Source organism: Metopolophium dirhodum, chromosome 1, assembly GCF_019925205.1.
Source record: "Metopolophium dirhodum isolate CAU chromosome 1, ASM1992520v1, whole genome shotgun sequence".
NCBI classification, from domain to species: Eukaryota; Metazoa; Arthropoda; class Insecta; order Hemiptera; family Aphididae; genus Metopolophium; species Metopolophium dirhodum.
The window spans coordinates 33,765,531-33,788,932 of record NC_083560.1 but is presented as its reverse complement, the minus strand read 5'-3'; the positions used below and the strand labels follow the sequence as shown (position 1 = coordinate 33,788,932).

The following is a 23,402-nucleotide window of genomic DNA, read 5'->3' as shown; positions in this document are numbered from 1 at the left end:
TTGGGGAATTGAAAATATAATTTTTATTTGAAAATAGTGGAAAAAAATAGTTTTGGATCTCTGGTATTAAAGCAATTAATTTTTAAATTAATAAGTGACAACAATTCAGAGCAATCAATAGGACCTATTAACAATTTATGGAGACATTTAGATAGTAAAAGCATTTGAAGTTCATTAAGTGGTAATAGATTAAGAATGTTTAAAACATTATTATAAGAACCATGGGGAGGTCTATGAATATTAAGTTTGAAAGAAATAAAACGTAAACAATTATTTTGAACAGATTCTATGGTAGTATTTTGTTTTTATGTATTATTTATCTAAATAAAGAGGCAGTATCCTAAGAAATAGGATCCATGAATGAGCCACAAATGGGCTTAAAGCCCAAATTACAGATTCTTAGTCATTTTTGAATGGAAAGAAAATTGAATATTTTTGTACATTTTGAAGTCTAAACGCTACTTTGTGTCTATTTCATCAGTACAGTAGCCTTCAAAACATTTGAGTACTACGACAAAATAAACAATGCTGATGTAATATTATTTAATTTTTTATTAAGCTTAATATTTTTGTATTTTTAGTGCATATTTAAGCCCTTATAGAAATGATTTTAAGATCATATTATTGCACTTATATCAAAGTTTTTTAGGCCTACAAGTTAGGAGCCTTGTTTATGAGCCAATTAATTAATCAAGTTGATTAAACTGAATTTGAAATAGTATTTAAATATAATGTGTAGTCATTGGTGTCGCTCTACGCGCAGTAACCAGTTAAATAATATAATTAATTGGGAGACAGGCAGAACAAAACCAAATACACATCATATCTAAATACTATATTTAGAGATAGAATATTAAATTTAATTGGGCACTACTACTCACTTTTCATATTTTTAATTTTGGAATTTATAATTTATACTTTGATAATAATAATATTATGTACTGAATTAGTAACTATTAGAAACTATAAGAATTTATGATGTGTCATAACCAACTGAATTTTATTTATATGCTGCACCAGTCCATAGGTTTTATTCAGATGAAATTTGTCATCAGCCAAGTAGAACGTTGTCAACATTAACACTAAAAGTCCAAAGTAAACGCAAAATATAAACCTAACCTATACATCTTATTCAGTAAATAAAAATATGCAAATTTATTAGGTTTGGGGACTCAAGTGAATATGATTTCAGCACTCCTCGTAGAGCTAAACATAAATTTTGTGATGTGTGTCAATCGAGTCAATCAACTATTTTGAAACTGCAGTAAAAAAAAAACAAATGTTTAACACAACAAAACATAAGACTTCAGCTTAAAATTGATACGTTAAACGCACAATATCAACTATTAAGGGACTAAACAATAACTAAATAGTGTTTACAATCTGATTACGCTGTAAACCATTCAAAGGTACCTAACGAATTGTGTTATTACAATTATTATTATTATTATTGTGTGACTTATACATAATAATTTACTACCGTATTAATATTAAGACTATTGTGAGATACTACACGACATAAACACTGACATGTCATTGTGTATATTTTGTCATGTAGGTACTCACTAGGATAGTAGAATCCTGAGGGCCACGTATTATTGCGGTTTAATGGAACAACTGACCACTTGACGAGCGGTTTCAGATCCTCCACGAGCGAACAAGCAGTCGACCACGCTTTGACTGCAAATTACGGTTGCCAACGGGGTGTGACCCATATACCGACGACAAAGTAGGGACGCAATAAAAGCAGACCTGCACACCAATATCATACCTACTAGGTATTACGGTAAAAGGCAGACATCCAGACTCGTAATCCATGTACGCACTATTTGCAGACAGTGTTCAGACTGCAGACCACACATGCACGATACACTGAACGAACAGACAATAATATTATGAAGACAAATGTTTTTAAGCATATTAACATAGGTATTAAAACCGTGATCGCGGCCATTATAATAACAGTAACAACAACATGGATGATAATATCACGTTAGGTGCCGTAAAAGCGGCCCAACGAGAAACTGAGTGGAAACAAAATTTCGAAACAAGTGTCATCGGCCAACGACATAAGTGCCTTTGAGTTAGTTGCAGGTGTATTGGAATCGGCTGTACAAATATGAAGAGTAATATTGTTCACCTCCGTGATAATAATATTATTGTTGAACAAAAATGGTTTTACCTCCAAAAGTGTTTACAAACATTCTTATCAAGGTTCGCTCTCGTGAACGAAACGTGATAACCCCAGAAAAAAATTGTTGTCATTGTTGTGCCGGACGCCCGCGCGTGAATATCGAAAACGACCAACGTGAGTATAAATCCTGTTTAATTAATTAATTGCCCAACTGTAATAATATAATGTTGGTAAATTGCATGAAAATTTGTAGTCATTCTCAAATCGAGAACGGCTGTGCCGATTTCGATGACGTTTGTTGCGAGTGTTTGACTCACAATGGGACCCGGTAGGTAGGTAGGTAGGTAGGTAGGTAGGTAGGGGTCCAACCCGTCGAGGTGCTCGAACACGAGTTTTGTGGTTTACGACGGCCATTTTTGTTCGTAAATGATTCGTGTTGGCTGTAGGATTAGTAATGATTAGTAGAAATCAGTGTTTATGTATCATATCGAACTTCCGCACATTGCCTACAAAGGCGGCCGCGTCCTGCGCACGATATTATAACAAACTTGGTTGTATCACGTTACGTGAATCCGACGAGTGCGACGAAAAACCAAACAGTTCGTGTATTTCGTCGCATCGCGACGGAACAGCATGGTCAGAACAGAGATCGTCGGATTTACGTGGGACGCGCGGCGTGGTGGCCGCTCATCGGCGTGTCGGCAATCCACCGCAAGTAACCAAACCAAGTAATTTGAATTGCTTTTTTTTTCCAAATTACGTTTCCATTCAACCTCATTAGAGTCGAATAACAAGTTCCATAAAAAAAATTAAATGGCCATTTTTTTTTCACCCACGCCTACGGAAGTGTATAAAATATAATATAATGTATACAATTAAATTGTTTAGTTAGGTTATGATTACCTATAATCATTAAAATTGCTATCTTGTAGTACTCGGTAAGACCCAAAATGGGATGCACTTTAAAGCGTTGTGCACAATTTAGACCCCGAGATATGACAATTGAAAGGTGTAAACCTTTTTCTATTCATTCACTTTCAGGCCATGTTCCTATATTATATTATAATATTACAATGCCGTACACACTTCAATAGTTAGTCAATAAGGAAGGTCAGTGGTTCCCAAATCCATTTATGATTTCTAATACAGTATACCACCTAATTAATTATACATGAATTATCAATAATTTTCCATAAAATTATAAAATAAAATATATTGTTACTAGGTACTTTATTAATAAAGTATTATGATGTATAAAAGAAATAGTTAATGGCACACTTATAGAACCTATTAGGGAAATGTTATATTATTAATATTATTATTTAGTCAATAGTAAATAATTAATTAATAAATATGGTATGTACCTAATTATTGAGATTTTATAGTAAAATTTATTGACAATCCTCAGATTTTACTTAAATTTAAATTTAAATTTGAGTAAATATTTGAGTAATACGCTATCGGTATAAGCTTAAGAGGATTGGTAATTGAAAAGTTGTTGGGTGGTTGATACGACTGTCTAACGTGAACGTCATTTCACTATCGTCATCAATTTAAATTGATATTGAGTGATCATTGGGCTCATTTCATTGTATTTTATTTATATTTATTATATTTATATATTATATTATATTAGATTAGATTATAATAAACATTGAACATAGGAGCCTGGACCAAATTACTTATATTTTATTTTTTAGTGTTTTCATAATTTTTCTACATAAAAAGTATTTCAAACAATAAAAATTAAAAACTACATTATTATAAGATTTTTTCAAGAAATTCACTTCAACTTAAAAATTTGTTTTTTTGATATTATATAATATTATTCATCCAGTCATAGACCATCAATATTTTAAAATCAATTTGGTACTTCAATAATTATCACTGCATCAATTTTTGAACAATGTAATATTTGAGATAACTATGATTTTACAAATCAATTATAAGACAAATTTATATGGCACTGTGTAATTGACTTTTATTATACGTCATGACCTACTGGGGAGGCACTTATAGAATATACACTATAATACACAGCCAGTGCCCCATTAAGCTAAATTGCTGCCACAGGACAATTTAAAATTTGACACCCTACATTTTTTTTTCAAATAATATGATATGATTTGTACTTTTTTTTAACAATATCACAAACACAGCAGAAATTAATTTCATACGTTTCTTCGTTAGTTTTAGAATATTAAAGAGTAATTACCTATACAATGAATTTATACTTAGAATTTTTTTTTAAAATTATTTATTAAATATTTATATAATTAATTGAGAATTATATATAAAAACTAAAAATAGTAAATTAAAATACATTTTAATTTAGCATATATTAATTTTTTCCTTGGTTTCAAAATTGTATTTAAATACAGATATAAATATATCCATTTAGAAAATAGGTATTTAAAATACATTTCTAATAATTTCAAGAAAAAGTATTTAAGTACAAGAACAAATACTTGGTATGTATTTAAATACTTTTGAAATAATTTTTTTATTTTACTTAATATAAGACTGTTTGCAAAATTAATTTTGTAATATTACTAACTTTAAGTCTAATTGTTAAAGTCAACTTGGTATTATTAGAACTTTTTGTACCTTCTTCTTAAGTTTATACTGATAAATGTAAATAAATAAAACTTGTTATATTATAATAATTTTAAAATACTTTATTATTAGGTAATTAAACAGTTGATAATAAAATCAGTAATTAATTTAATTATTTTACATGGTAAGAAATTATTAATTTAAAAGGTATATTACATTATTAAAACTGATTTTAATTGATTAACAACAAGCATACCTACCGGGTTCCTATAGAGCTTTTATATTATTTGCAATAACCACAAGACATCGTTAATAGGGGTTCTCATCTCTCAAAATTTATGGGGAACAAATATTATAAAGAAAATAATATAATTGAACGGACGTTGTGAGAAACGTGTCAAGTCACTTTTTGGTCATTTCGATATTATACATCAAAATTGTAAGAAATGTTATGCAGCATCGATTGTTAACACTGTTATTAACACGGTGGGCTTGTTATTGTGTTATTGTAATGTGCGAAATGATTCAACGCGATTACTGTTAAATGATTTTGTGATAAACGTGTAAAGTTAAAAATAATTAAACAATTTCGTGGGAAACATGTCAAATTACTCAATATTATATTATTTATAGTTTTTTTGTATAATTTGTATTTTGATAAAGCCTATTGGTTTTATAATAATTTAAAATGTTATAAAAAGCTAAACAATTTTTAAAGTTGGCTTGTAAGTACTTATATTAATAATTATTGATAAATATTGTGCAAATATTAACAAATATTGTTCTCTAAAAATGCAATTTTAAAACAGTTAATGTACATTTAAGTTTGTAAATAACTAGAACAGTTAACAATGATTGCTACGGATGTAATGACTTAAGATCGGTGGTAATATAATGACACATGGTAGTATGGCACCTAACATAATTAAAAACAATGTATTAATATATATCTAATAGATTCTCATCGGAACAATGAATGTATTAGTTTTACAATAATATGTGTTTATTTAATAGTAGAAATAATTAATAGTTATACATAGTTATTAATAATTGATAGTTCTTAATATTTATATTAGCTTTTAAAAACAAAATACAAATTTGAAAATATTTTGGATCTTTTGAGCTATTTATAAATATTTTACGTTATTGAATTATTTATGTTTTCTTCCCATTTACGTATGATAATATTTTATTTGTGAATAAAAAGGCTTGAAAATTCAATACAAGGTACTTCTACTTTGTTCATACGTCATACCTATAATAAAGGCTGGGCATTAATGAATTAAAAAGTTAAAAAGTTAATTTAATTTTAACTTTTTAACTTCACTTGCTTTCAAATTCATCATGGATCTGTATATTCTAGTATGGCAGGTATCAGAGCTGGCGTTCCGCAAGGAGGAATTCTATCCCCAGTTTTGTTCAATATTTATACCTCAGACCAACCTACTATGCCCAATACCTTAGTGGCGGACTACTCAGATGACAAAGCTATAATATCAACTAGCGCAGACCCTGTTTTAGCTTCCACTTATCTTCAAAATATTCTCTCCCAAATGGAGGACTGGTACAGGAGATTGTGGTTTAAAATCAATCAAACAAAATTTATTCATACAACTTTCACTCTTGAACAAGCCCAGTGTCCGGCTGTAACTCTCTATAACATCCAAATTCCCTCAACCCCTCCTGTTAAATATCTCGGACTAACACTCGATCGCCGTCTCACTTGGGCACACCATATTAAAACTAAACGGTCACAGCCTAATTCCAGGCTACGCATGCTTAAAACACTCCTCATTAACAATAAATACACAAACTTAAACACTAAGTTACTATTGTACAAATCCCTTCTCAAACCTATATGGACCTACGGCATACAACTTTGGGGCAATGCCGAAATCTCAAATCTTAAAAAAAATCAAACTTTTCAACATATTACACTTAGAAAAATTACAAACTCTCCCCTTTACATATCAAATCTCACCCTCCACACTGATCTCCGTCTAAAAACTGTCCAAGAAGAAGCAAAACACTTCTATAGGCGTTTTCATGATCGTCTCATATCCCACACAAATTCATTAATCCGTGAATTAGCGTCAAACGAAATTCCTGGTAATCCTCATTGACGACTAAAAAGAAAATAGTGCAGAGATCTCCTTAACTAAAAAAAAAAAAAATAATAATAATAAAATAAGTCAATAGGAAGTGTCACTACTAGGTGGCTTCTTCCAACAACTCATTCGTCTTTGTAAATTAGCCTATATTCTTATTGTGTCTCTGGGTACAGATGGTATATTTCTTATAAAAATAAAAAAAAAAAAACTTCACTAGTTACTTTTGGCTTTTCATTAACTTAACTGTTAACTTACTAAATTTTTTTCTTAGTTAACGTGAAATTAACGACTCAATTTTTCATTTTAAGAAGTAAGTTAAGTTAATTTATTTTGTTTTTAATTTTATAATATTTCACTATTTTAGTCTATTTCGTTGTCATGTCAAAAAATATGTATCGTAAATTGTTTAAAGTTAAAAATGTATATCATTTGAATCTAACTTATATGGAAATACTGTATGATGTATAAACACAATATCCTATAATTTAGTTTTGGATTGGAAAAAAATTAAGTACGCTAGCATTGTTTAAACAAATTAACATTTTTTTAACTTAATAAAAAGTTAACAAAAAGTGTGTATTAACTTTTAACTTAACTGAGTCAAAAAAAAATCATTAACTTGCCCAGCCTTGCCTATAATATTTACAAAAAAAAATGAAAATACATAAATTAATTTTTTACGAATCCTATGCATAGTGTGTACATACTACCTAGTTGTAATACGTTGATTGATATTTACTGTAATAATATAATAAACCAGGGTACCTAGAGTATTATTTATTTTTTTAATTTATAGACCTCTCCCTATGGCTTACACAGTAAACAAATCTTGGTTGTGTTAAAGTGAACACCACAAGTAGAATTAAAATATTTAATTATTTCTAATAATATATTATAGGTACCTACTTACCTATATAATATTACAAAGGTGGCCAAAACGAGGCTTGAGTACTGCATGTGGTTTTTGAGTCAGTTTCATGATGCTATAAGTTAGATTTCTGTAAATAAATAAATAAATAAATAACTAAATGTTCCTTCATTTGCTAGAAAATGAAAAATGTGTCTTCATTTTATAAACATCTATTAACAATGTGGTCCGCTTCGAATTAGCTTCATAAATTTGCGGCTCCCAAAATTAAGATAAGGCCACCCCTGTAGTATTATGTGATTTACCTAATGGAAAATATATTATGTATCTGCAATTAATTAACTGTTTTTTTTTAGTGAGTATATTGCATATTAGGTCATGAAATTATGCATAATATACATTTATAAATTATAAATATACTCATAAATTATATAACATGCATATTTAATGGGTTTTTAATAATTTAGCTATTTTAATTAAAGATAAATACATTATAGTAATATTTTAAAGGATAAAAAATCATTGAAAGTGTCTTCTAGAAGATTATTGTTAAAATATTGTCATTTTTGCAACACTTCATGATATTGGAGCATGTATAGATAATGATATGTTAACAACAATAAATCACATACACCCACATTTCGGCATACTATAATTACTTCGATGTGCGCAACAAATAAGAAAGTAACTCATTTTTATAAATTTCTTTAAACTATTATTTACAGATGATTTTTTTTATTTTGATTGTTTTTTTTTAAATTTTCTGAGAGTTTTAGACGTATTTTAAACAATCTAGATTATAAAATATTGAATTTTGATTTTTAAAGTATTAAAACTTCAACTATTTAAATATTCTTTTGTTTCTGATAGACTATCTAGTACCTACTTCCCTTGGTGTAAAAATATATGTAAAATTATATATGGCATATAATTGCATATTTAGCCACCTTTTCCTTGCATATTTGCATCATATTTGACACTTTTTAAATGTATATAAACCTGGGCTTTACTAAAAAGTAATAATTAATTGTTAATAAAGTAACTTATATAATTATTGTGCTTTAATATTAATGCTGATATATATTATTTAATGCATGTTATATAGATTTATTATTTTAGAGATATTATTAGATTTTAATGTTACCTATTATTTATTTTTATTTATGTTTTATTTACCTATCACATTTGTTTTCTTTTTTTATATACATAGATTTACTTAATTTATAACCCCCGTCTCCTACTAAAGTTTACTTTTGGAGACAAATTATTGTATACTTATACTGGTTTGAATTTTCATGATATTTTGTCAAATACTCTAATAATAATTTAATTTTCATGGTGGGTGGTATGACAATTGTAATGTTATGTAAGAACAGTTTTAAATAATTAACTTTGGTACTAATGTTTTTAGACAGTATAGCTACAAAATAAATAAAATAATTATCTATGTACTATTTTGTTGTATATAGATTATAGGTACAGGTAGATAATTACATTTATTCTATAATATTCTGCTGTTTTCTATTTGATATAAAAAGAAGCAATAGGTAGGTAACTATTGATGAATTGGGTTAAGTAAAAAAATGAATACGATGCAATGTTTGAATATACGCAGGCGTTTATTGTTATTAATAAAATATAAGAATAATATATAGATATGTACAAGGTACACACTATTATTATTATGCCATCATAGGTGACTAGATTGATATTTTTTTGAGCCATTGCTATCTTCAGGTAATGCGGTTTTGTCCATACAGTGTAAGCTTTTCTCATTCTTCCAATAATATGAAACTGGAATTGTTGGGTCACAATTCCAAGCAATTACGTTGGACACATAACTGGCATTCTAAAATTAATCAAATTTAAAATATCGTCAAAAAATAAATAAACATCTAATATCTAAAATAGTGTAAAATTTGTATAGTTTATACAATGATACAATATTATACCTCTGCAGAGCCCGTGTCATTCGTCTCCTCGTTGTCGTTGTCATCGGTAAAGCTTAAGTCTGATTCAATTCTCTGACTAATTGGTGTAAAAACAGTTGATGCAGTTACAGATTCATTTGATTTTTGAGCTTGACCGTCATTGATGTCAGGTGTTGCCTTACTATGATTTTGATTTCCTGCAGCGTAGAACATAATAAATAGGCAATTAATATAATAATATTGTGTATACCGTATACAATATATTTCTAAGTAATTTTTTGACCTGATCTATTTGGCGGGAATTAAACGAAAAACAGACTATAATACTATAATCAATAATTTTGGGGATCATCAAAATCTGATATGTAATTAATTTAGTTAACAAAATTTCTTTTACGTGTACTTACCAACTACAATATGGGTTTTTAATATTTTTTGGATGTGATGGTCGCCTTTATCAATTGAAGTGCGCTTACTCTTATAGTCCATTTCGGTTGAAACTTCAAACAAAAAATTTAAAATTATATTTTATTTATTAATATAACACAATCGATTTGCATAATACAGATAGGTAGAAACCAGCTAGGTATACTGTGGATTAATTAAACCAAAGAATATTTGTATAATATTTACGCTGAAACCAACCTGTAGAGTGGACAGTCCGCGATTGGCGAGCGTTCGGCCTTAATGTCATCGTTGACGTCATGACTGTTAAATTTCTTTCATAATTAGATTACTAATTTAATACAATATTATATGAATTTTTACCACGGACCTGATATAAGTCAATAAAATAATATTATGTAAATCTCAGCATTGCTTATAGTGCCATTAACGCAACGGTCGCCATTCGCTGTCAATAAATTAACTATAATAACATTAAGCGCAACGGATAATCGCTAAAACACGGCTTGATTCTAATACGAATAATGAATGTAATCAATATAATGAATATTATAATGAAAGTACCTAATCAATGTAATCAATAGTTAGGTACCTACTACCATTGAATATTGATTATAAACACTATAGATCGCTCACTGCAGTACAATATAATAATATGGTGCACTGACTTGCTAGCGAACCTGGTGTTATACGACAGAAACTGACTAGGCAGTTGTAGGCTGCCAGGTTATACGATAGCGCAACATATTACCTTGTACCGCAGTGAGCGATCTATAGTATGTTTATAATCATTGGTACGTCGTAGACACGTACGGTCGTACCACTGTGCCGGTAAGAAATCACGCACAGAGTATAGACTGGGGGAAAGTGGGGAACATTCGCGATAAACGTGTTCGTCTCAGCGTGGGCCCGGTAGTAACTGGTTTGAAATTGTAAAGCGGTCGGCGATAGATCCAAAATGGCGTTATTTTCTTCCGATAAACCTAAAATCCTGTAGACTGTAGTAGAGGAGTTTATTAAGATGCGCATAGCAAGAGAATTAATAATCATTCAATAATCAATACCTATTGACTATTACCTATCTAGAATAGTGTGTCACGAAGCGACGATAAATTTGAAATTTTTCTCAACCACTATCCGTTTCCATGATAACTATCCAGTGGCGTAATATTACTTTGGGTGTCGTTAATTCTATTAATTATTTATTGTTATTATAATATTTATTTGTACTGTTATAATATTATCAACTATAATATTTTCGACGATGCGATATGATTTCCTATCCATCTGAAATGTATTACACACGAACAGCAAAACTAATTCCGTCGTATCTTTTCATTTACGTAATATTTTGTTGCCGCCGCGTCCGTAATGATTAGACGCGCAAACGCGGTTGTCCGGCCGAGTATACACCGAGGTCGCACTGTCGCCGTCGCTGCTATTTTACGATACGAACGGTCGGCGGCGCCGTTACGTAATCAATTTTATCGGCCTATTCCGTTCAAATTATGCATTTAATAGTATACCGAAATAGCTAGTTTGTGGTGTATATTTATGTACTTATTGGTACTAATTAGTATATTTTATAGAAACAACAAATAAAAACCCAATACTCCTACGGTAGCTGTAACTAAGATATTACTTCGTAACACTAATCACTATTGCAAATTGAATATTGCACAAAATATGTATAAATGTGTATATAATTAGCTCGATTTTTTCGGAATTCTTTTCGGAAACCTATAGGTAATAGGGATGTTTCAACGTGTTGAGTACTACGGTGCAATAAGAATTTGTCGGTCGGACCAAGGTTATAACATTTTGACCTTAAGTTTTCAAAAAAATCTCGATGTATAATATTAATATTATCTAATCTCGGTTGTTTCGAATGACATAGTAGTTTAGGTAGTGCCCATCACCAGAACGTTCCATGGCGTTACCACCGACCGACCGACTCACCACTCACGCATTACTAAATAAACGGGCATGTCGGCTAAAACTTCATTTTCGCTTTCGTCGCGCATGTTTCCAGACACGGACATTTTATAATATAAAATTACGCATAATGTATTATTATTATGGCGTACAATATTTTAGCGTTTATCCCAAGTCTGGAGAACATTTTATCACAATTTTATGAACAGTGTTATCGAGATGGGTACTTTGTTAATTAGTCGGGCACTCATGCTTCTCTTTATTCCCGGACGGACGCCGTCGTCACGATATAGATCGATAGCACCGCCATTTTCACGTAATGCGCCGGCGCGAAACATTGTTATTATAATATTCATCCGACCGACGCACCATTCTCGCTTGTCTTGCTTTTCGCCGTCGTCACGTCATGTACATCGATAGCACCGCCATTTTTACGTAATGCGCCTGCGCAAAACATTGTTGTTATAATATTCATCCGACCGACGCACTCTCGCTTTTCGCAGTCGTCACATGTTCATCGATAGCACCGCCCTTTTTATCGTAATGCGCCGCCGCCGCGAGACATTGTTATTGACATTGTATTTATCCGACCGACGCACTCCGCTTTTCACCGACGAACGTCGATTCTACCGTCACATTTTATGTAACGCGTCGGCGCGAAGCATTGTTGTTGAATTCGTGTTATATATATATATATATTGTCATAAGCACCGCCTTTCACCAATACGACTCGTCGTATCTGTTTGCGCTACGAACGACTACGACCGTAGACGAAGTAAAGGCCTTTAGTTTTTGTGGTGTCCCCTCTCGCGGCTGTCGTACGGAATTTTCGCTTACGTTTCAGTCTCAATCGCTCTATCGTATCGTGTTCTGATAACTGCAGCTATCTACCGCGCCCAGTGTCCCACCGTTTATCGAGTTTATTAAAACTTGTCTTATGACATTGTGATAGAGCTGGACATCCGCCAAGCTAAACACGTCTGAAACAATTGTCCCGTTAAATTATACGCGTTGTTGGCACACCGGTTTGGCGTAGCCATTTTCTAGAAGAAGTTCGCGCCGCGAGTAGGTACGTTTTCGTGACGCTTTCGGTGCCACCTCTCGTATCGTTAAAACCGTTCGTACGTTCAAGGCAGTGCTTACATTCGCGCGGTTCCGAGTGACTTATCCGTTGTCCGTTTCGATTTCGGAACAGCTTTCGTATCGGTGTAGTGTCGTTCATCGCACTCCAAACGTGTTCGCGTCTGTTGTTCTACTCGTGTGGTCTGGTCTCAGATAACCGTTTAATATACATTTGCGTGATAATTCCGTTGTCCGTGTCGAGTTTCGTGTCCACGTGACGTTTTGACGCTGTCCGATAATTATTGTTCACGGCAACTCGCGGCCAACCATATATTATAATATTAATCTGTCTTTCCCGGTTCAAGGTGTTTGTTTGCTGCCGTTCTTACCGGCAGTGTTTTGCATTTTGTCCGTCAGTCAACTGTTGTCGAGCGATCACTCGTACGCTGGGCCTGTCTTTTCGACTGAAAACTAATATTTTTTTTATCGTATGGGATACGCCGCCCGGTGCTAGTCACTCATCGCAGTTCCTTAATAACACGTGAGTATTTGTCGACCATTTGTGTTATTATTTAGCGTACAGTATAGCCGACGGCCTAACCTCGTGTTATTCATATTTGTGTTATCGTATTAAGGCATAGGTACATGTATGTCTTATTACCCTTGTCTTTGGGTAATTATCCCTCGTGCTGGGAAACAATCTACACTTAACCTGTAATTAAATCTGGCAACATAGATGATTATTCAAAACTATTGACTTAGGCGTCTCCAAGTCAAATGTTTTATTTAAGCTATTTGATAATACCCAAAACTAGCAGCTCAAGTCTTTTTTTTCCTTCAAAGCCAACAAAGTTGACACGGGTAATCAAATATTTTTTATAAAAACAGTGGGTTGCGAGTGAAAAAGGTTAGAGGCAGTGGTGTATTCGGTATACTCGTCAGCAGATTTTCGATTTTCAGCGTATACCCAATGTAAAATCTCATACGCTCCTAAGGTAACCAGAAAACCAAATAAAAGGTTAATACTCATTTATTAAATATTAGTTCATAGGAAAAAATTGTTATGATGTATTAATGAATTATTTGTCTATTGAAGTATTGAAGATAACAACATGCGTTGTGTTTAATGTATCTTAAGATCAATTTAGCAAACGCGGCAAACGTGTTTCTTGCGGTGTTGTATGCTGGTAAGTGGTAACCACTGACGCTATTAAGTGTTTATCAGGCATGGGCCAATTGAATGGCTTATTATTTTTGGTTTATTTATAATATATTTGTCTTTATCAGAACCATAAAATTAGTTATATTATGATTAATTAGTCGTTTTCTCACCAAATCTAATAATTTTTTTTTTTTTTTTGTATTTTCTGTTAACTTGTTTTATTATGTAAGTTTATATTAACGATGAACAACGAAGAAATAATTGCTTTCCTGGATCATTTGTTGATCAACGACAACTTCCTGCCAGTTGTATGTATGTGAAGATATTCATAAAGTGCATGACTAAGAATTAAAGGAATTTAAAGAAAAAGAGGAACAAATTGTCGTTGTCAGATATATGTGTACAATTTGGGATTCAAGTATTAAAAAGTCCGAAGGGGCCACATGCATGCATGTTTTATTCTTCAACTCGTACATATTATCCAATATAATTCATTAATCAATACAATTACTTACTTATTTGGGCAATGATGATAATTTATTATTATGACATAATATAATGTGTATTGTATATATCTAGCGTATTTATAGGTATTTAGTAAGTGAACAGCTGAAGAAACAGGACGAGTACTTTGGTGGAAGTCATTGGTGATTGAAGGAATTGATCAACAGTTACAACTTCATTTATAACAACTTAAAAAACTTAAATTTAAGACCTCCCAGCTAAATATTTATTCAGGCTACACACTTATGTAGGGTTCACATTTATCTAGGTTAATAAGATTGTTTGTTCTAAGCAATGTTAATTATTATTATTCAAATATTTCTGTTATATGTCATGTACTATTATCTTGCTTACTATTCTTCTTTAAATTACATGTCTTATTGCTTCTTTATGTAAAATCTAAAATGCCAAGCTAAGCTTGCTAGGTTATAAATTAAATATTATTAGTTGATAATTATTATAATATTATATTTGATAGTATTTACTAAAACATGAACATAATTTTAAATATAAACCACTGTATCAGTTATCCAAAATATTTGTTTTAAATATTTTGTCAACATTTGAACATTAAATGCTTGTAAAAAAAAAAATTGTGGTTATGTATTTTTAATATTTGTTAACTGTCATTCTCTCGATTAATCTCTCGACGGATTACTTCTCTCGTGGCACGGAGTATAGTAGTTTTTTTGGTGTTACAATTTTAGTTGTTTTTGGTAATTATCTTGCTGGTATGTTATTTGCAAAAAAGCTAATTATAAAATAATAAATTATAACTTTAATTTTACCAATATTAGATGTAAGAATCCTTGATTTAAAATAATCAAATTCACATTCATTAGGTATACTTTAACATTCAATCAATTTTGTAGCCCGATTACATAATAAGTTCCATCTTTGTTCATCCAAAAGCTAGGTATGGCTTCTACCGAGTTTTTGTCATAAAAATGAATGACCGAATAACTTTTCATGGTTCAATATTTTATGTAATTTACCTACATTAAAAATTATTATTATAAAAAAAATATTTTCAAACAAAACAATTTCATATATTATATGCTCCTGTGCACAATTTATTTCAATTTGTATTTAGTTGCAACTATTACATTCAAAATGGATTTCATTATTTCTTTTATATTTTAAATGTTTTTTTTTTTTATAACAGATAATTCATATTCTGCTGAACTTCAGCTGCCCACTAGCCACGAGTGTATACTGCCTGAGTTTTTGAAATTCATATCAACCCCTTCAAACAATAGAACATTACGTGGTGGAGGTTTGTTTAGCAGAATGTCAAGAAGAAGAAGTCATAAGAAAAACCGTAGATCGTCCAATGCTAGACATAACAATTCGTCTTGTAAGTATTTTAGATTTAAATGCTTAAACACAGTATCATTTATAAAATCTAAATATGACCTAAGTAAGGGGAATATATTAATATATAAATTGCACTTGATCAAAAAAATGAGTAGCTACACATTAATTTCTTCTTTATCTATCACTGTCAAACACCATTGTGGTATTCTATAAATTTAATTATGGTACTGGCTTTTTATGCTACATAACAAACATTATTATGATTACCAGACAATTTACTATTTATGAAATATTATTATATGGACATTTTTCCCCCTTCCTTTCTTTTAAACTAATACATTTGCCTGCCGTAACATTATATTTATTATTTACACTAGGAAACAATAATATGAAAAGGCTGATAGTTTATTTTGGTTTTTTATTTGTATTTTCATTTAATTTTGTTTTTGTATTTCCGCAGCTAACTCTGGCGGAAGAATGTCTGTTCCCACTCCTCGTGTGAACAATGTACCCCAAGAACTGCCAGCCCAAGAACTACCAGCCCAAGAACTGCCAGCCCAGGAACAGCCAGCCCAAGAACTGCCAGCCCAAGAACTGCCAGCTCAAGAAGTGCCAGCTCAAGAAGTGCCAGCTCAAGAACTGCCAGCTCCAGAAGTGCCAGCTCAAGTACTGCCACCCATAGAATATAATTCAGTGCAGCCAGGCCTTGTCTATGGTGACACATATGATATATATTTGCCTATAAATCGTGCTGGACCAAGTATGACCATGGAAGAATTGAAGGCTCATCCCTTAATGGAGTCTCTTCAGAAAGCCATGAGGGAAAAACAATTTTTACATTTGGATTTTTCTGAAAAATAAATACTATCATTTTCATAAAATATATACATAAATATCTTTTTTTTATCAATTCCTTCTATACATTTGTTTTATCTAGTTTAGCTACATTACCCATTATTTTGGTATAGGTATTATTCTATTGGACATAATATTATTATTATAGGAACTCCAAAATACAAATACAAATACAAAATTTTTATCTATTATTAAACATTTTGCATTTTTTCTTAAGTATATAATAAGTGCAAATTTCTGTATAAATTATAATTTTTCTACTATTGACTGTTTCGATCAATATATATATATAGATAATTATGAGATATTAGATTATACTTCATCTATCTTAAATAAATTCAAATCTGATCGTCTTGCCCTCGTAAGCTCTAGTCGAATGACTCGCCTGCAAAGACTATTGAAACTGTGTTCCTTATAGAAAGTATAAGAACAACAACAAAAAAGTGTTGGGAAAGTTCATTTTAAAAAAGAACTCATAAAATAATTATCTAATTAAATAGAACTCATTTAAATTTATTTTTACAATCTGAGTGGTTGTCAATGAGGTTTTTTTGTGTAAAACTTTTTAGACAGATAAATAGGCCAATTTTTATTTTCCATACATTTTCTAAAAGTTAATTGGACAGATAAAATTATGAAAGTGTCAGCTTTTGATTTTTGAAGCATTATACCGTTTATTGATCAGGGATATACAATTGTGGTTATATATAATTGTGGTTTATATTATCATATCATGTAGGTACATTTTAATATTAGATAGTAAAATAATGATCTAATATTTAGTTTGTGATAACGTGAAAAAGTTGGGATTGCGTTATTACAATACAAAGTAATTTGATAGCAGAGAACGTATTTATATGAATTAAAAAAACCCAAAATAAATAATTATATAATATAATAGTAAATTATCCCGCACACTTTGTTGCCCGTATAAAATGAAAACTCTAAAAAATAGTGATTGTTCAACTTCTTTTGAGTTAAATTCGTTGCAATAAGTGCAACTTAACCACCCTGGTAGACAATCGGTAATAGCAATAATAGTATGAAATATATAAATCAAAACACGTAATATATATATTTATAAGTTACAGTGACTTCGAGCATAGAATAAAATATACAACTACATACTCAGGTGAGTGAATTATAATATATTATAATTTATATTACATTTTCATAAACATATTAGATACTTACAAAATATTATAATAAAGTAGTATAATTATTTTGTAGTTTACAATATATAAAATTTTCTAGGACTAAAAATTTAAAACAAGGATTCTCATGAATATTTTATACTGTAACCAGAAAATATAAAAACTTTTTTTATAGACATTTTAAGTTCAAATTTGGACGAAATAAGATATTTAAAAAAAGTACAATTTTTTTTGTTATTTTGCTGTAATTTAAAAATATTATAAGTGGACATTTGAAACTTTGAAAGTATATTTATATATTTTATACACATGACATTTTCAAATGGAATTTTTGGGAAAATGAATAGTTAACTTTAATAGTAAAATAAATTACTTTACTCAGAATTGATTTTCGATATAATGATTTTATATCATAATAACGGAGCGACACTCACTTACCCGCTTTTTAATTTTTATATTATTATATTACTATTTAACAGAGCTAAATGTGGTTGATTTTTAAATTAATTTATGTTCTTATTAACTTAATAACATTGTGGAACTCTCTCCTATTGCACAGCTATTAATTTTTAATGAATTCTATCACTTATTTTTAATTTTTCTTAAATATTACAATGTAATATATATTTGTTTGATGGGTTAATCATACATATTATTATTATTATTATATTATTTATTTATTTATTAATTAATTAACGCCAATCAACAATATTACATAGTTGGTAATATATAAATAAGGGAAGGGTACAATTTTGGTCGAAAAGGTAAACGACCTTTTTTAAATTTAGTCAAAAAGGGAAGGGTACGTTTTTGGTTGAATTTTTTTTTTTCATTTTACGTGAAGGAAATTAAAATAGTAAATATAACATAAACTAAAAATTATTTGATTATAAATATAGACTTTTAAATAGTATTTTAAAACTTTTACTTTTAATCAAGTACTTTACTAAACGACGGTAGAACCAGTAAGATTGAATTGAATATAATTTTTCAGAATTTAATTATTTTAATATGTTTTTAATCTTAGTATATTAATTATTTAATTAATTTATATATTAATATAAATTGTAAAGAATACCCTTGCTAGTCTGAAGATTGGAATTCAAGACTACCATAAATTAATTAATAAGCCATAGTTATACAATAATTGACAGCTAGCATTTTTAATTGATGTATTATAATAATATTGTCTGGTATATTTGATTTTTATTCAAAGATATTTATCGTCTAATGGTGGATTTATATTTTTGAATTAATGATATCTTTAGTTGTGTCATATGGTTCCAACTTCTATTTCAGATTTGGTTATTACTTATTAATCATGCAGATTCATGGCTACAGTGTGTAAAGTAACCCACACGTTATATTTAAATAAAAATTCAAACGCCATCCTAAAAAAAATCCTAGCTACCTGCCTGTTTAATCATAAAAACTATAAAATAATGAATAATTAATGATACATTTGTTTGTAACACATTGTTTATACTTAAATATAACATAATATGATATTCTACAAGTATACATACTTTATTAAATGATTGAATATTACTTACATTATTTTATTTTTACTTTGGACTCTGCATAAAAATACTATTTTACTATTTTAGTAATTCTTCAAAGTTGGTAGAATAAATTGAAAAAGTCCAATGAGCTATTTTATTAGGTTCAACCCGTAATTGGTATGGTCTGGTCCCATAGACCGCTGCAGTTTTTTGTTTTGGTTTACTTCTTAAAATGTCTAAAATATTTATTAATTTCTTTATAATTATTAAATTTGAGCCGAAAAAATAATAGTCCAATAAAAGTTGACACTGTAAGTATAGTATTATTTCTACAAATAATAATGCAACGGAACAATTGAAAAATATGTTCTTAATATAATTAACAAAACCAAGTGGCCTAGGAGACTGCACCATACCATTAACGAAATTTTTGTTCACTTTACCACTTACGTTTAGTGGTTAATAATGTGAAAGCATACACCAATTTGTTGTATATATCACAACAAAAACACTTCGTCAAACTACGTATAAAAAACGGCCAAGTAAAAAAAAAAAAAGATCTTTAAGCACTACAAAGTCGTGATATCATAAATAAATGCCAAGTAAATTGATTTTAAGTGCACTTATTTTGTTTCAATAATTTATTTATTCGGCGAGAAATTGTATATTTTATAATATGAACTAATGGCGTAAACAAATTAAACAAATAGGCGTTAGAAGTTCATAATAATTAAAAATATTATAATGCACAATTTTCTACTCAAAAAATAATTTCTCGACAAGTAAATAAATTATTGAAATGAAATAAGTGTACTTTAAATCAATTTACTTAGCATTTGTTTACGATATCACATCTCTATGGTGATGAAAAATCTGTTTTTGTTGTGATATCACCAATTTTTTTTCATCAATAATTTTGTTTTAATTTTTCATCTCTAGGATTAATTCACGTGCGTATAGGTACTTTTTTTTTATCGGTTTATATTTATTTGGGTCGCATATAACAATGTCCTCATATATTATTACTAGGGCCCGGATTTATATGCAATAAAAATCTATAAAATATGCAGATTCATATCATAAATATGCGAAAAATATGCAAAATGAATTTTTTTACAAATTAACAATATATTATGTATAAAAATTGTTTATTAATAAAAATGAAAAAAATTAATGAAAAGTAAAAGTAAGTATAAAAGTGTTATAAATCTTAGTACATAAATCTTTGTTAAACTCATTTGTATTTTGATTATTAGTTCTGACCTGATTTTTTTTTTTTTATGAAAGGTTGAGTGGTATTTTCTTCTTTCAGTCTGCGATTCGATATATGTTTTGGAGTTTCTAAATGTTGTACTACTCGAAACTTTTCTGTTACACGATACATTTACACAACAAAAATTGCAAAATAAAATATTTCCGTCTGTTTTAAATATGTTTGGATATTCACTTACGTACCGGGAAGCATTATTTACTTTAGGCATTATATAAAAATAAAAGTCGCAAGTTAGATTTTTTAAACAAAATATTCCGTACACTGTACACCACGCACGATAAAGACCATACTAAAACTAAATTCTGTATCACCCTGTACGTATTGTACAGTATACTATACTGTTATCTAATGTGGACGTGTTTAGGTAATAATACATTTACCATTAGAAAATCCAATATTTGTCGTCATTCGTCGGCCGTCGATAACGATGATGTCGATTGACATAATATTATGAACTTATCGATGTATAATGTGTTATTTATAAATTATAATCGACAGTAGGTATCTTTACAGACGTAAATTCTATGAATTGTAGAATAATATGCAACATTTATGCAACTATCAATAAATATGCATTTTCATTCAAATATGCAAAAATATGCAAAAAAAAAAACTGAACCATAGAATCTACACACGTCGACGTTTATAATCAAAATTATTCTAGGTGAATTGTGGAAGAACATGCATTTGCATATAAATCCGGGCCCTAAATTTATTACCTATATATAAAAAAAAAAAAAAAAAAACGCTCTCAAGCGAATGTATTATATAATATTTATTTATATTTACATTTTATACATTATTTAGTTTTAGTAGTTAGTCAACCATCCAACATAATGGCCAATATAGTTTATACGGGTATTGCACAGAGGGCCATAATGGAGTATATAAAAATTACATGTACGCTGCAGGCACGCCAGCCGGTATTATAAAAATTAATTTTTCAAATTTTTTTCCGTGATTGGGTACAATATTGTTATGGGGGGGGGGGGGATTCCGGGAAAATCCCGATTTCCCGTCGGGCCTATCCACCCACGACGATTATTACATGAATAATATAAACGCCTTTACCTGTATACTTCAGTATTTGGCATATCCATAATTTCGAACACGGTAATAAGTAAAATAACACGCCGTCTCTAGTACACAATAACAAAAAGACTAATTTATAATATAATATTGTCATAATTTATAAAAAAATAATTTAATAAAACATTATGTTATTATTTAATTTAAGGTTAGGAACATGGTTAACGCAGTAACTGAACAACACATTAAATATAAAACAACGAGCGACGCAACGAAGCGATAGTCGATTACTAAATGAAACGACCATGACTGACTTAACAGGCATATTGTGTGCTAAAGTTTAATTTTCGCGCATATGTTCCCCGGGCATGGAAAGGATAATATTAAATGTATGTTGTAGATTATTATTATCAGGGTTGGGCAGTATCTTCGATACAATAGTGTCCACGATTAAAGATAGTATGGTTACCTAATGAATCTAGAAAAGTATCCACCGAAACGAATCTATTATCAGCTAGACATTAAATTATTAAATAGCTGGAGATTCACGCACTAGCGCTTATTTGTTGTAGTGACCATAAACGCAATTGCTTTTCAAATGGAAATTGTAACTTCCGTGATGGCCGCTATGTCGTGTAAGCGCTAGTGCTTAAATCTCCAGCTGTTCAATGTAACTTTAATACTGTTTATAGAGATTCATTTCGGTAGACACTTTTCAAGTATGCGAATCATGGGTCGGTGGGCAACCATACTATCTATAGCCGCGCAAGTGTCTATGGTAACGTATCTTAGATACAATAAAATAATTTTTATTGTATCTTGTATCTTGTATCGCGATACATTAATGCGATACTTTAAAAAATTAATTTTTTACATTAATGCGATACTTTGAAAAATATATTTTTTACATTAATGCGATACTTTGATAATTTAATTTTTTACATTAATGCGATACTTTGATAAATTAATTTTTTACATTAATGCGATTCTTTGAGAAATTTTTTTTTTACGATTATTTTCACACGCCTACTCATTAACCACGACTGTTTGACAATGTTTTAGTTATTTAGTATAATATAATGTGTAAAAGGCGTGGAAAATTTAAATTTATGAATACTATAATTTAATTGCAGTATCAATTAATTTTAAATTTTCAACGATTCTGATTTTTACCGTCATAATTAATATTTATTTTGGGAATACAAATACAATTAAGTAGTTAAAGGTGATTTCCTGTAGGCTGTAGCCCACAACGTGTAAGAATAAATTATCGGATGTCACTTTTGATGGAAATCAGTATTTTTAAAAGGAAACAAGGCGTTACAGGTATACTAAATAAATAAATTATTCGTTTTCCAGACGTTATGTACAATATAAATTAAATTCAACCCTGATTAGTGACTATTATTATTATAACACTGGTACCTACTAAAATTATTTGTACAATTTTATAAATATAATATTAAATACCAAGTAATTACTAATAAGTATAGTAATTAGTGGTATTATTGACTATAGTATTATAATAATCAGTATTTATGGTTTTCATCGATATATTATATTATATAATACTAGTTTAATAATTAAGTTATTATTTATTGCCT

General features: G+C 29.7%; 2 protein-coding genes across 5 annotated transcripts; one reads left to right on the top strand and one right to left on the bottom strand.

Annotated features, from left to right (window-relative positions):
- Nucleotides 1–2,243: 2,243 nt before the first annotated feature.
- On the top strand, nucleotides 2,244–16,868 carry LOC132936837 (fibrous sheath CABYR-binding protein-like). Of its 2 annotated transcripts, XM_061003621.1 has the most exons (4): nucleotides 13,318–13,446; nucleotides 13,502–13,543; nucleotides 15,834–16,025; nucleotides 16,446–16,868. In XM_061003621.1, the coding sequence occupies exons 3-4, from the start codon at nucleotides 15,959–15,961 to the stop codon at nucleotides 16,844–16,846; spliced, it is 468 nt and encodes a 155-aa protein (XP_060859604.1). In that variant the 5' UTR covers nucleotides 13,318–13,446; nucleotides 13,502–13,543; nucleotides 15,834–15,958; the 3' UTR covers nucleotides 16,847–16,868. The 2 variants fall into 2 exon arrangements, with proteins under 2 accessions (XP_060859603.1, XP_060859604.1); XM_061003620.1 differs by lacking the exons at nucleotides 13,318–13,446; nucleotides 13,502–13,543 and adding an exon at nucleotides 2,244–2,308.
- Nucleotides 9,275–22,073, bottom strand: LOC132936836 (uncharacterized). Of its 3 annotated transcripts, none has more exons than XM_061003616.1 (5): nucleotides 21,841–22,073; nucleotides 10,246–10,308; nucleotides 10,008–10,100; nucleotides 9,622–9,797; nucleotides 9,275–9,518 (listed from the first exon to the last, which is right to left on the bottom strand). In XM_061003616.1, the coding sequence occupies exons 1-5, from the start codon at nucleotides 21,953–21,955 to the stop codon at nucleotides 9,360–9,362; spliced, it is 606 nt and encodes a 201-aa protein (XP_060859599.1). In that variant the 5' UTR covers nucleotides 21,956–22,073; the 3' UTR covers nucleotides 9,275–9,359. The 3 variants fall into 3 exon arrangements, with proteins under 3 accessions (XP_060859599.1, XP_060859601.1, XP_060859600.1); XM_061003618.1 differs by lacking the exon at nucleotides 21,841–22,073 and adding an exon at nucleotides 10,376–10,732; XM_061003617.1 differs by lacking the exon at nucleotides 10,246–10,308.
- Between the last annotated feature and the right edge of the window lie 1,329 nt (nucleotides 22,074–23,402).

Excerpts from the sequence above, each read along its gene's own strand:
- LOC132936837 (XM_061003620.1), top strand. The coding sequence starts at position 15,959 with ATGTCAAGAAGAAGAAGTCATAAGAAAAACCGTAGATCGTCCAATGCT. Across the intron at positions 16,026-16,445 it reads TAGACATAACAATTCGTCTT|CTAACTCTGGCGGAAGAATG; the intron begins GTAAGTATTTTA and ends GTATTTCCGCAG.
- LOC132936836 (XM_061003616.1), bottom strand. The coding sequence starts at position 21,955 with ATGACAATATTATATTATAAATTAGTCTTTTTGTTATTGTGTACTAGA. Across the intron at positions 10,309-21,840 it reads CCAAATACTGAAGTATACAG|TCATGACGTCAACGATGACA; the intron begins GTAAAGGCGTTT and ends GAAATTTAACAG. Across the intron at positions 9,519-9,621 it reads ATGACACGGGCTCTGCAGAG|AATGCCAGTTATGTGTCCAA; the intron begins GTATAATATTGT and ends GATTAATTTTAG.